This window comes from Syngnathoides biaculeatus, chromosome 4, assembly GCF_019802595.1.
Source record: "Syngnathoides biaculeatus isolate LvHL_M chromosome 4, ASM1980259v1, whole genome shotgun sequence".
Classification (NCBI taxonomy): domain Eukaryota; kingdom Metazoa; phylum Chordata; class Actinopteri; order Syngnathiformes; family Syngnathidae; genus Syngnathoides; species Syngnathoides biaculeatus.
In genome coordinates, this window is record NC_084643.1 from 35512398 (window position 1) to 35526883 (window position 14486).

Here is a 14486-nt window from a genome sequence, read left to right on the forward strand (position 1 = left end):
CAATTTGTCTTCCGACTATAGCGTAATAAAGGCGCTGAACGAGCCTCTTGTTTCCCAAATCCCACCAAGGCATCATTAGTCATTATTGTACAATTTAATACCCCAAATCTCATAAAGCACGATGTTCCATCACAACACTTTTGGGAGGGAATGGCACTTTAAACACGAGCTCCTATAATTCCCTTCATTCTAACAGATAACGCTAACATATTAAAGCCCGGGTGTCATCCCTATAAACATTCTAAAATAGATATTGTAATGAAAAATACATATAACATTATTTACTTGAATGTCCATACGAAAAAATAAATGTGAGCGGAGAGCATCCATGCGCAAAGTTGCAGAAGTGTCATTCTACAATATCCAAGTGGTCGCTATATTGGCTGCGTTCTCCGTCCGTGACGTCACCCAGACATTCACCAGTGAAAACACGCGGTGCACCCTAACTATGGGAGACAAACGTGCCACGTCTGACAGAGAAGCTCTTTTCGAAAAGGAGAACACTCCACAACCGAGTGAAGTTACCGGGGCAATATTACACTATTGTTTCGAGCCCTCGGGGCAATATCACACTATTGTTTCAAGCCATATTGAGATGATATGGGATCACGGTCAAACCTCATTCCCGTCGCGCAGCCTTCGCAGAAGCAGTGACCACCGAACGCGATGCCTCAGCCGGTGTGGCTGATTTTCTGCGCCCTGGTTGCATATAAGGAGGAGGTGGAGCCGAGCCATGCTGCTTTTATGGGTATGTTCAAAGCCGCCGCAGTACTTGTTGAACAGCGTCGAGCTGGGGCACATTACTGCCTACCTGTTATTTGACACCCACAAAGCTCTCATCCTCTGCACCCGTGCAATCCTTTTTTCACGACGAACCGGGTCTCTTGCAAGCTTATGAAAGGTAAATCCATCCTCCCGAGTGTTCAAGCAATGTCCAGCAATGCAATGAGCCGGCATTTTGGCTAACACGAAGGAACAACGAGCTACCTTCCCTGAGGTAAAACTAATGGAAACAAACGAGTCCATAAGGGGCGCCGCTGTCCTGTACGTCACTTCCTGCTTCTTCTCGAAAACAAATCCCTCGAGAGGATTTTCATGGCGGGAGTTACAAAAAGCTGTATACGTCAAAATCATGTTTTGTGGTGAAAAAACACATGGGCCATATTGGGTGTGGGTTTTTCATTAATAATATACCATAAATCATCCATTTCATGACACTTGACCTTTGAAGTACACGTGGAACTTTTCTTTTGCTCTTGTTGACTGACAAGTGTTCACACCTGTACTTTTTAAGGTTAGTTGTAGTTTCTTTAAGAGTCCGTTTGAAGGCACGTCCATCAAAATAATTGGCTGATGCATGCACACAAACACACACGCGCACACGCACACACATAATGTCTTCATTCATGAACATGAAGAAGGCCAAAACATACATGGACTATTTTGGGGACAAATTATAATCTCAGTGACCTTCCAGGGGCAAAACCAATCTCCACCAAAGAAATACATTTTTGAAATTTTTTTAGGAGCTAAAATGATTTACCTTTACAAAACAAAATATACATTTAAATTGGTGATACTTAAATATATTTAAAAATATTAATTTGAATATATATAATTTATGAAATGCATTACAAAAGTTATAAATTTGATTAAAAAAATTCCTTGCGTTTTTAGACACTTGGCCAATAAAGCGGATTCTGATTCTGATTGGAAATATTAAATACATGTAGCTATTAATTGCATTAAAATGCTTTTCAGTCAAATACTTATTTAATGTATGTAGTTATTTATTAATGGAAGGCTTTGTTTAGTATTTTCAATCAAGATTGACTTAATTATACCATTTGATATATCAAATGCTTGAAAACAATTTCAGTAAAAATGTTTTATATCTTAACTAGTGAATTAAATAAATACAAATCAAATCCATTTAAAATGTCGTTTGTGATTTAAAAAATTTAATCAATGACAATCTTTCATTCAACATATATTCTAATAGTATCATCTCTATTAATACAAATGAGAATTTAATACACTGAAATAAAAATTATGAAATATAAGCACTAAAAATATATATTTTTAAAAAATAACTGCATTATAAATATGATAGATATGAAAACTATGCAATTGAATAACCCCTACTGGAAACCGTCACCTTATCATGGTGGATAGGTCTGTGTGTCCGACTCCCAATGATACTCGGAGCTAAATTGTCTGGAGTTTAACGCTTCTGGTAGGGTCACCCATGACAAACAGGTCTTAGGTAAGGGACAAGACAAAGGATGGCTATAAGACTCCTATGGCTAAAATACAAATGGATCCAGGTTTCCCTTGCCTGGATGTGGGTCACCTGGGCCCTGCACGAGAGCCAGGCCCGGAGGAGGGGCTCGAGGGTGAGTGCCTGGTGTCCGAACCTGCACAACATGGGGCCCGTCGAGCCACAGCCTGAAGGGGTAACGTGGGTCCCCCTTCCCATGGGCTCACCACCTGTGGGAGGGGCCATAGGTGTCATGTGCACTGTGACCTGGGTAGTGGCTGAAGGAAGGGACCTTGGCTACAGAAGCTGGCTCTGGGGATATGGAATTTCACCTCTCTAGCAGGGAAGGATCCCGAGCTGGTGTGTGAGGTCGAGAAGTTCTGACAAGATATAGCCGGGCTTGACTCCACACATGGCTTGGGCTCTGGTACAGGTGCTCTTGAGAGGTGTCGGACCTTCTCTCACTCTGAAGGTGCCCACGGAGAGAGTCGGCAAGCAAGTGTGGTATACTTGCTGCACTCAGTCTTGTCGCCTGTATGTTGGGGTTTACCCGAGTGGATAAAAGGGTAGCCTCCCTCTGCTTTTGGGCGGGGGATGGGTCCTGACTGTTGTTTGTGCCAAAGCACCAAACAGCAGTTCAGCGTAACCACCCTTTTTGGACGCCTTAGAGGGTGCTGGAGAACGTTCCCACAGGGGATTCCTTTGTTCTGCTCAGGGACTTCAATGCTCACATGGGCAATGACAGTGATACCTGGAAGGGCGTAATTAGGAGAAATGCCCTCCTGTCCCCTGGATTGTACAAGCATAACAGTCTCCACATGACATGTACAGTTGGCACCAGGAAACCCTACATCACCGTTCGATGATCAAATTTGTGGTTGCGTAACCGTGACTTAAGGCCGCATGTCGTGGACACTTGGGTAAAAAAAGAGGCAGAGCTGTCAACTAATCACCTACTGGTAGTGAGTTGGCTCCAACGGTGGGGGAAAATGCCAGTCTGATGTGGCAGGCCCAAACATACTTTGAGGCTTTGTTGGGAACATGTGGCAGAATCCCCTGTCAGAAGGAGTTTCGACTCCCACCTCTGAAAGAACTTTGCTCATGTTCCAGGGGAGCTGGGGGACATCGACTCCGACTGGACCATGTTCCATGCCACCATTGTTGAGGCGGGTGACCAGAGCTGTAGCTGTAAGTAAGGCAGTCGGTGCCTGATTTGGCCGCAATCCACAAACCCCTTGGTTGACACTAACAGTGGGCAATTCCATTAAGCTGAAGAAGAAATTCTGTCAGGCCTTTATGGACTGTGGGACTCCTGAGGCAATTGACTGGTACTGGCAAGCCAAGTGGAATGCAGCTATGCTGGTCGCTGAAGCAAAAACTGTGGGGATGGAGCACTGCTGATCTCGACTAGGGACGAGGTGAGTCGGGGGGGACGAATACTTTGAAGGCCTCCTCAATTCCACTAACACACCTTCCCAAGAGGAAGCAGAGAATGGGTTCTCTGAGGCAGCCTTTCCTATCTCTGTGGGCAAGGTCACCGAGGATGTTGAAAAGCTCCTTGGTGACCAGGCCCAGGCTGTGTATGAGATTCTCCCGGAGTTCCGGAAGGTTCAACTAACCCTAACCCAAGTGCAGAAATTTAAGTTCCTAGGGTGCTTGTCCGTGAGTGAGGGAAGAATGGAACAGGAGATTGATAGGTGGATCGCTGCATCATCTGCAGTGATGCGGACTTTAGATCAGTCTATTGTGGTAAAGAACGAAGCCTAAAGGTTGGTGGAGCATCTGATTGGGATGCCTCCCTGGTGAAGTGTTCTGGGTACGTTCCGCCGGGAGGAGAAGCCGGGGACATCACATGACACGCTGGAAGGATTACGTCTCTCGTCTGGCCTGAGATCGCCTCGGGAAGAGCTCAATGAAGTAGGTGGGCAGAGGGAATTCTGGGTATTACTTCTAAAGCTAGTGCCCCCGCGACCCGACATCGGTTAAGCGGTGGAAAACAGATGGATGGATAGACTACTGAATATAAGTTACAAGTGTATTTGATATAAAATCAATGTGAATGCAATTTTAACAACACACACAAGGACAACATTAATATATTTATTTCAAGAAAATGTATTTTGTACCATGCCTTATAACAAATATACAACAGCGACAAAAAAAATACAAGAAATGTCTTGACGTTTTGCATTGACTGACACGTCTTTATGGAATGAAGTCACATGCTCATATTCCCATATTTTGGACAAAAATATTGACGCATTTAGTTTAGATGATGCACTCTCGGTGTCCACCTGGTTCATGGAACCAAACCAGTAGTCATGCTCACTTTCCTTCATCATTTTGTGATTAAAAAAAACAAAAACATTTAAAACCTCTCTTTACACAAACCTACATGGACAAAAGTATTTTATAGACATTTGTCTGTAGACTACATTTCTTAAGAGCAATAATAAGAATTAGAACACTTTGTTTTTACCCATCTGATCATCAAATCTGAGTTTCTGCATGTTGTTTTCTAGAAGAGTAGAAACTGTCAAAGTTCTTTAGTCCAAATACAAAATTTCTGAAGTCCAATCGCAAATTTCATTGCTGTTAAGTATTAGAATGTTAAATGTGAGGTCTTGTTTTCCCTAGGCATTTCTCAGAAGAAGAAGAAAATCTTTGAATTATGCATTGCAATACTCGGAAAATAATGTCAAAATTGTCCATTGTAGTAAACCATTACATTATCAAATGTGAGTCCACCCCACCTGACATTTCTGAGTGGAAGTCTCAATACTTTCGTTCCAAAAATTGTGTATTTTATGAAGCGCAATAATAAGAATTATAGTTTCACAGCCAGCCCTCCACCGTTGTAAACCATGAGTGTTCAAGTTTTTTTTTTTACCTGGCATTTCAGAGCAGAGGCTGTCCCAACACTTTAATCCATAAATTACATACATACAGCAGCAATCATGAGAATTAGAGGTGTATCATTTATTTTTTTTTTAACTGTTTTCATCCTCATTGTGATTGAGAGGTTTTTTTTTTCCCAGAAGAGTGGAAATCGTCCTAATACTTTTGTCCATCTAATCTCTTGGGACGGCAATAAGTATTAATGTTAAATCCAATCTAATGCCAATATCAAACATTTTCTCCAACATTTCCCAGGAGAGGATTAGACAGCCCCAAAACTTTGTTCATAGTCTTTTTATGAAGTGCGATTAGAATTAATGTTCATAGGTTAAGTACTGTACCGTCCTTGTAGAACCCTTATCGTACATTTGGCATTCTGCGGTTTTGGGACTTCACACCAGATGAGGAAAATTGTGGCTGACATCAAAGCAAAGTGCTAATGTTAATGCCAAAAGCTTAGAGTAACTCCTTTGTTTTTTAGCATCCATTTTTTTTTTTTTACTGCTCTCTCGTTAATCAAGCAGCCACACGGAATTGTCTTTTGCTATCGTCATTTTCGACATTTTCTTCCTCGTGGTTCAAAAGTTTTGAAGTTCCGGAATGTTCTTGTAGAGGTCCAGAGATTCGGGGTTGGAGAAAGCCCCACGCTGGGAAACCTCCCGACCCGCCAGAACCTGCTTCACCGCCACCTCCACCTTCTTACCACTCAGCGTGTACTAAACAGCAAGAAGGGAAAAGACATGATGGCTGCGTTGTCACGTTTGTGAACAATTTTGAAGGTTCGCTCAAATTAATTGAAAACTCAAGTTATTAGAATACAAGAACATTTTATGAACGACATTTCAAATACAGGTGCTGATTTTGTGTTTTTTTGTCACTTTTATTTACAATTTTGAGCATTTCTTGAAATTAAGTTAAATTGAAAACTGCATTACATGAATTACAACACATGAACATTTTACTAAGAATCTTCCAAATACATATGCTGATTCCATATTTTTTGTTTTAGTTTTATTCAAAACATTTTAATCTTTTTCTTCTTTTCGTTTCAGTTAGTCCCGTTAGGGTCGCAACATTGTGTCATCTTAGATGAACGCATATTTGTTTTTCACAGTTTTACGCCGGATGCCCTTCCTGACGCAACCCCTCTACAAATATTTCAAATACAGATGCTGGTTTTCCATTTTTGTTGTTAAAACTTTCGGTTATGTATCCTTAATTTTAGTCCATTTATGTTCAAGTTGAATTAAATTTAAATTGAAAATAAAAAATACATTCAATTGCAGAGCAGTTTCAGATCGAGATATTTTTGTCAGTTTTGTTAATTTCTCACACTTTCCTCAATTTTGCAGTTTATCTATGATCAAATTAAATTCAATTTAAATAAAATCTAAATAGTTTTCAGAAAGTTGCTAATCTAATATTTTTTTTATTTTTTTTTTAATTCTGCAGTAAAAGTTTGTAAAATTAAATTAAATCAGTGCTGTTAGAAACATGCTGATCTGGTATTTCTTATTCTTACTTTTTTAAACCTAATTTTGCAGTGAATGTTTAATTAACAATTAAATTCAAAACAAATGTCATTAGTCCCATTTCAGATGATAAAGATGTTGATCCATTATTTTTCTGGTCCAATTGCTTAATGGAATGTTTCTTGTTGTTGACACTTTTGTTAAAATTATCATAATTTTTCATTGCCTTTTCTCAACAGTCATTAGTATAAAATTAAAATAATTCAAATAAAAAGTAAAATTAATGTAGTTTCAAATGAAGGTGCTGATCCAGCAATGTTGTTGTGATATTTTAGCAATCAATGTTTGTTCAAATAAATTAATACACAAAATAAATTCAATTAAAAAAAATAATTAATTGAATTAGATGAAAAAGCGAGATAATTTGGACAACACAAAATGGAACCGATAAAATAAGCCATTCATTTTTTTGCACCATTTACAGCTGCAGAAATAAGCATTTAACGCATCACCATTTTCTCACTAAATATAATTACAAAGGTGCTATTGATCTCAACATTTTTCTAGATGTTAGGAACAACATCTTTAATTCCTACATACAAAGAAAGTAGAACAGGTAAGATCAGAAATTAAGTTGTGTGTAAAAATGTGTTAGGACACAAGGAAATATATTAGAGACATGAAGAAATAGAAGTGCAAAACCCATGAAAAAACAAAACAATACCTAAACACCAAAAATAATCCAACAGGAATCTGGCCCCTTGTCAGTGCAAATGAATATAAAATGGTTCAGTCCTAATTTGATGGCCTACAAAAAGGTCTCATTGCCAAGGTGTGAGTCAAGACATCTGATGATCGATTGGTAAGAGTAACGAGCTGTCTCAAGACCATCGCAAGCTAACTGTAGCAAAACATAACTATGGCATTGGTTACTAGTACATATCCAAGCTTCTGAATGTCCCTGTGAGCACGGTTGGGACCATAAATCAAAAGTGGAAAGCCAATCACCGCCAATCCTCAATCAGGTGCTTCTTGTGAGATTTGTTATGGAGGACTGCAAAGAAAAATCAACCGAGTTGCCTAAGAGCTAAGGACTACCTTCTGGAGAGCTACAAAAATACCTGGAATTAGCACGTACTTTGGTCACAAAGAAAACAGTGACTACGGGCTGACAATGGCCTGTATACACACTCATCACGCAAGACCCAATTGCTGAGAAAAAAAAAGTAGCACATCAGAGCTTGTTTAAAGTTGGCTAAACAACATTTGTAAAAAACAGTAAAATATGGGAGAATGGGTTCTGCTCTGATTAGAGTAAAACTGAACTGTTTGGATGCCGTTTGGAGGAGAAGTGGCACTGCACATTACCCTAAAAACACCCAACCAACAGTGAAGCTTGAGGGGGGAACATGATGGTATGGGGATGCTTTTCAGCAAATGGTACTGATAGACTTCACAGAATTGAAGGGAGGATGAATGGGCAAATCACATTCTCAAAAAAATCTGATGCCATCTATGAGGATGAAAATGAAACCAGGGTGGACAATTCACCACAATAATGATCCAAAACATATTGCCAAGGAAACTTGCAACATCTCCTACTCCATCTCCAACACCTGGTAAAAATGTTCACATCAAATAAGACCGTTGGAAATGTATTTAGTAAGAAAAATGGTGACGTGTTAGATACTCATTTCAGCCTGTGCATCGTGTTCAGGGTCGAGGGAATAAATTCAATCAAAATGAAAACCTTTCCAAAAATAGTTGCAATTTAATTTCATTTGTGACATTTTAGTTGAAGGTGTCATTTTTTATATCCATATGGTTTTCACTACTGTGGTATAATTTAGTGCTGTTTTAATATTCAAACTGTAATATTAAATGTAATAAAACTCATTATGGTAGAGACCTCTGTCATGCTTGTGCTAAATACTTTTGAGTGTACTATTACTTACGGGAATGTCAGCAATCTGGAGCAGGAGGGCGGGCACGTGACGGGCGGACAGCGCTTTCCGAATGGCCGCCTTCACTTTGGCCACCAGCTCAGTGCTGAAGGGCTTCCCGGGTGCCATCTTGAGGAACAGGAGTACCCTCTCCTCGCCCTCAGCATTGTACTGCGGCACGCACAAACTGTCCGATACTTCCTCGAAGGCCTCCACTGCCGTAGGTACAAAAGCCAAGCGTGATGACTCTTTTCCCATGGATTATCTTATTTTTCTTTAGTCACGTAGTTAGTTACAATCACTTATTTACTTTTGCAAAGTTACATTTAGTGACCTTGTAACAGTCACTCATCACTGTTAATTATAAACCTGAATATGTCACATTCAAACTCATGGCAAATGTGTGTGTGTATTCAAAGTGTCTCGGATAAACCCAAAATCAAGTTGAGCTGTTCGAGCAGGCTTTTCTTGACATTTTTTGGTTTGTATTGGTTTTGTGCTCCCACTAACTATTTGGGACAGCTCACAATTCCCTCAAAATTATCACAAGTTGCAGTTCAAGTATTTCTTGTGATTTGATTGTGCCATATTTATTTTCTTTTTAGTAACTATCCACCTGTCAAGGTCAGAAAGATGGACCTTAGCTATGGTGTAAAATCCTGTATTTTTACATTTTTATAATGTTTTAACCCTTTCCAGGCAGGGGTTGCAAATTTGCAACAGGTTTAATATAATCGAAAATTTTAAGTCCAGAGTATCATTTTCTCTCTGCAAAATTTTATTTGGTCCAGAGAGGGTTAATAATATACACTGTCCCTATTTTGAAATAAATCTTCAGACTTAATTCCCTTGAGGCTCACCAATGTTGTAGATCTCAGAACTGCCAAAGCGAACACCATTGGGGTTCAACGTTCCATCACTGTGGAACATATACACAGACAAAAAGCATTGATATGCATACACACCTAAGACTAAGGCGAGATGCAGAAAATATAGTACGGTCAGGGCAAAGAATTTTTTTATCCAGCCATCTATTTTCTAAGCCGCTTATCCTCACGAGGATTCCAGGATTTCTGGAGCCTATCCCAGTTGTCATTGGTACACCCTGAAATGGTTGTCAGCCAATCGCAGGGTACATAGAAACAAACAAGCATTTACACACCTAAGGGCAATTTAGAGTCTACAATTAATGCATGTTTTTAGGATGTGGGAGGAAACCAGAGTGCCCGGAGAAATGCATGGTGTGAACATACAAACGCCACACAGCCCAGGCCAGGATTTGAACCAGAGTCCTCAGAATTGTGAGGCCAACGCTATACAGCTGCGCCACCGTTACGTCCAAAGCATATTTTAAATTAATTACATTTTAAATTAAAAATGTATTCATTTTAAATTTTGGCCATTTACTTTGATAGTTTGTTTTTAATTATTTAAGTACAATGCTTTGTTTCATCTGCACGAGTTTTTGGTTTATAAAGTTGAGTTCTATTACATTTTTTTCGGAAACTTTTTGTTGTTTTCCAATATTTGTCATCATTTTTTAGGTATTTTTTCCAAACTAATATTTCAGTATTGTACAATTTTCATTAGTTTTTTTTTAATTTGTTTGTAATATTTTTTGTATATATTGACTGCCGGAGGAGTTCTGAGTACCCTCAGAAAAGGCCTGAACTATTTGTTAGCCAATCGCAGGGTACATAGAAACAAACAAGCATTTACACATCTAAGGGCAATTTAGAGTCTACAATTAATGCATGTTTTTGGGATGTGGGAGGAAACCAGAATGCCCAGAGAAAACCTACACAAGGACGGGGAGAACATGCAACCTCCGCACTGGTGGGGCCGGGATTTGAACCCCAGTCCTCAGAACTGTGAGGCAGCTGTTCTTACCAGTTGTCCACGGTGCCACTCACCTACATTTATTATTTATAAAGATGTATTTAATTTTTAAAAAATGCCTATTCTTTGTAGCATTTTTTAGCATTTGTCTGTTTTGTGTATTTTGACTAAGATTTTAGTAACTTTTATTCTCACATTTCAATTTTACTTTTTACTTTTTAATTTTATGTATTTTAAATTTATGTATTAGTCACACCATTTGTTCCTTAACAATTAATGAATTTCGTAACGTGAATTTTTCACAAGTTTTTGCATGTAAATAGCCTAATCAGTTCCAAACCAAGATACAAGATGTTGATGTTCGGTGGAATTTGGGGGCTGCGAATCCATTTTTGCCTTCATTATCCTGAATTTTCTTCATAACTAGAGACAATATTTTTGCAGAAGGCGTTTCGTAAGGTGAAGCTTTCGTTACGAGAGACATTCATAAGTAGAGGTACCACTGTATACATCCATCCATCCATCCATCTTCAATAATACTTATACTGGTTAGGGTGGCGGTACAGTGGAGCCTATCCCAGCCAATTTTGGGCAAAAGTCGGACGACATCCTGAAGTGATCAACAATTCAAATATGGCACACATAGACACAGACAACCATTCTCACTCACGTTCGCACCATCACTGAGTGGGAACTGAAGCCACGCTGCCCAAACCAAAGTGAGGGGCGTAGTTTTTGTTGCTGTACACGTGACTTCAGCACTGCAAAACAAAAAGGACTAATATGTTTGCTTTTTTAAACTAAAAACTTGGAAGAAGACAGCCAAATTTATTTTAGCAATTTAGGCAGTGTGCTGAGTCAGAATACAAAAAGGGAGTCCATCTATGGTGCTTGACATTTGTTTAAAGCATTCAAAAGTAGAATTAATGACATTTCGGGAGTCTAATGGGCTTTGCATGAGCTCAAGCCTTTCAAAATATAGACAAGTTTACTTTACTTACCTCCTGCCCAGCATGACAATCCCTCCCGTCTTGGGATTGATTTTACAGTAGTCACCGTGGGCCCACACGCCTAAAAACACAAACCATAACACAAATTGTTATTCTTGTAAACATACAAGTCATAAATTATAATTAAAAATTATAAACACTAGAGCCAAGAGTGGACTGACTCAATTTTGGTCATTTTTATGTGCACAAATGACTCACGGAAATGTTTACAGTGGTACGGGTTTACCCCCTTCCTTCCTTTTTTTTGCACATTTGTGACAATCATTTCCAATCATATTATTAATTTCAAGTGAAAAAATTAGTCCAATACTGTGATTGTGTGGAAAAAGTGATTGGCCCATCAACCTAATCACTGAAGTGGCTACTCTTAGCAGTAACAACTGCAATAAAGCATATCCCACAAGTTGCAATGAGTATCTTACACCACTGTGGAGAATTTTGGCGCACTCAATGTTGCAGGATTGTTGTTAAGTAAAAATTACAAAATAAAATGGGAATGTGAAAATTCTGATGTTGCAGTGTGTGTGTGCATTGTCATAACTACAACAACATTTGTAATAGTTATAGGGTTAAAGTGACCTTAAATATCCATGTTAGGCGGAAAGTCCCATACCCTTACCACAATACATGAAAGCTGTTGTTTTTGTTCAGCTAAATGTAAACAAGAGTAGCGCGGCTTTGCCTTCGCCGTAACGACGACCTTCCCCAAATGGTGGTGACCCCGGCATGACAATGAGCCGGGCTGGCTTATCTAGTGTTAATGCCTGTGCCCTGGAAGCCCAATGTAAGACGTGTGAGGTCACGTGACTTTCTTGTGCTGTTTGATTGGTGAACTAGATTTAACGACACTGGCATTTTAACTGGATTGGTGCAAGCAGCATTTGTGGAATTCAAAGTCATAGTCTTGCATTCGAAATAGTTGATAAATAAGCAATTATTGATGAATAAAAGTAGCGAGCGATATTTAGATTTGTAAGACTCCATGTTTAGAACTTCATGGCACAGTCGACCCGTGTGCATCTGCAATGGTGACATTTGCCCTGTTATGGGGGTGAACACAGCCGACGTGACGCCAGTCCCAATCGAAGCAGCTCCTCCCATTCTCTTTAAAGGCGCCATATGAGTGGCGGACTGGCAATCTTTGACATGATGGAACAAGAAAATGATTTGAGTCAAAGGGTACAAAATAGATTTATATGGCACTGCAAGGAGACCCGAAATGGCAATTATGTTGTTAAATAGACTCCAGGAGGGTTGCGGGTGGAGGGGAGGGTAAATCACAGATCTGCACTATGAAGTGGGCACTTGGAGGTCACCTCCCCAATAATAATAATAACACATTCAACCATCATTCAGCGGCTAGGACTGGCTGGCGATCTCAGTTCTGGGTGGGTGGATGGATGGATGATTCAGAGGATTTGATGGCCACTGTAAACGTGGTTATTATGTGAACTTTTTATGAATGGAATACACCCGTCATACTGTAATATATCCACCACATGTACAGATGATTGTAATGGAGTACAAGTATCATTATTTCTTCATAGCAGGATTGGCGGAAGTGTTTTTTCTGGTGTCATCAACTCCTGAGCATGAGCCAAAACTGGTCTCAAGCGCACAGGTGGAACATCAGGCCAATGCGCTCACTTCTTAGGCTGCCACGGATTAATGTTCACATAGATCTGCGTACGGATGGATGTAATGGAACTAGCTGTCTGCGTTCAAGGAGTACAAAACAGCCTATGATGAGAGCAATGAAGAAAATACAAATGGATCAAGGGTTCCTTGCCCAGATACAGATCATCGGGCCCCCCCTCTGGAGGCCATCCTGTAGGTGTTGCTCGAGGTGGTGGTCAGGCCTGCAACCATGGGCCCAACCGGGCACAACCCAAAATGGTAATGTGGGTCCTTTTTTCCATTGGCTCACCCACACGGCTCGGGCTCTGGTACCAGTCTTCTTTTTCCAAAGTCCAAGGAAGCTGTAGAACTTCATAATCTGAAAACTACTTCAAAACTTTCTACTGACCTGGGAAGGTGGAGAAGTAGGCTTTGTGGTACTTGATGCTGTTGTCGTCATTCCAGAAATGCGTGGGCTGGCACGGAATTGGTTTTAAACACACCAACTCGCCACTTTCTCCCCAAACAGGCTTACCTACACAGCACGCACACAGCACGCACACACACACACACACACACACACACAACACACACACACACACACACACACAAATGGTGGTATATCCCTTTCTACTCCCTCAGTTGAAGGGGCTTAGCGGACTCTATCCCCACAAAGTGCCTTTAAATGATCCACTGCCCAACAGGGTACTTAGTCAATAATCAATTGGGAAAAAACTCTGGAATAGCTTGAAAGCTAGATTGAAAACTCATTTATTTATTTTTTTTTCCCCCAGACAGGTTTACCCGGGAATGTTTCCCCTAATTAAGCTTGGACTAAAGTCCTCACAGGACAACATATGTGTGCTGTTATGACAGCGAATTGCCCAAGGTTAAAATTGCAGGCCTTGTAAACAATTGGATCTTTGTTCATCTACTACACTTATTGCTTACCTTCAAAATTCCACGCTTCCACAGCCATGCCCAGGTTTCTTGTCTGGATTTCTCCCCGATACACTGGAACTGTTGGGTTCTGACCCATGAAACATGACACGATGTCAGTGCCACCTGAGTTAATACAGGAAAAAAACAAAAAAACATTTCATCGCAATTGGTTATTTAACATAAATGATTCAAATGCGGGTTCAATCAGACAAAATCTGGTGGAGTTTTTCTTTGACAGAAACCGAAAAAGGCCAAACTGACTCTAGAATGGCAACTTCAAAGCAAAATGGCAGCCTTCCTGTCTATTAAGGCATGACTTATTGAGAGATTGTAGATGTACTCATGATATAGAGTATACAGTGAAGAAAAGAAGTATTTGAACACCCTGCTATATTGCAAGTTCTCCCACTTAGGAATCATGGAGGGGTCTGAAATTTTCATTCTAGGTGCATGTTCACTGTGAGAGAGAGAATCTAAAGAGAAAAATCCAGAAATCACAATGTAT

The 14486-nt window shown here is 39.9% G+C and overlaps 1 protein-coding gene and 1 long non-coding RNA gene across 2 annotated transcripts in view; one reads left to right on the forward strand and one right to left on the reverse strand.

Moving 5' to 3' along the window:
- The first annotated feature begins 630 nt into the window (after positions 1 to 630).
- On the forward strand, positions 631 to 6613 carry LOC133499756 (uncharacterized). Its single transcript, XR_009794728.1, has 3 exons — positions 631 to 748; positions 5771 to 5937; positions 6273 to 6613. It is a non-coding gene; the product is annotated as an uncharacterized LOC133499756 (long non-coding RNA).
- The window catches only part of aacs (acetoacetyl-CoA synthetase), a 60445-nt gene continuing 51188 nt past the window's right edge, over positions 5230 to 14486 (reverse strand). Inside the window, exons 13-18 of the mRNA XM_061818070.1 lie at positions 13991 to 14104; positions 13449 to 13574; positions 11414 to 11483; positions 9434 to 9492; positions 8586 to 8788; positions 5230 to 5874 (exon numbers count right to left, since the gene is read on the reverse strand). Of these exons, the coding sequence (XP_061674054.1) occupies positions 5737 to 5874; positions 8586 to 8788; positions 9434 to 9492; positions 11414 to 11483; positions 13449 to 13574; positions 13991 to 14104 (710 nt within the window). The 3' untranslated portion in view covers positions 5230 to 5736. The remainder of the gene's footprint in view (positions 5875 to 8585; positions 8789 to 9433; positions 9493 to 11413; positions 11484 to 13448; positions 13575 to 13990; positions 14105 to 14486) is intronic.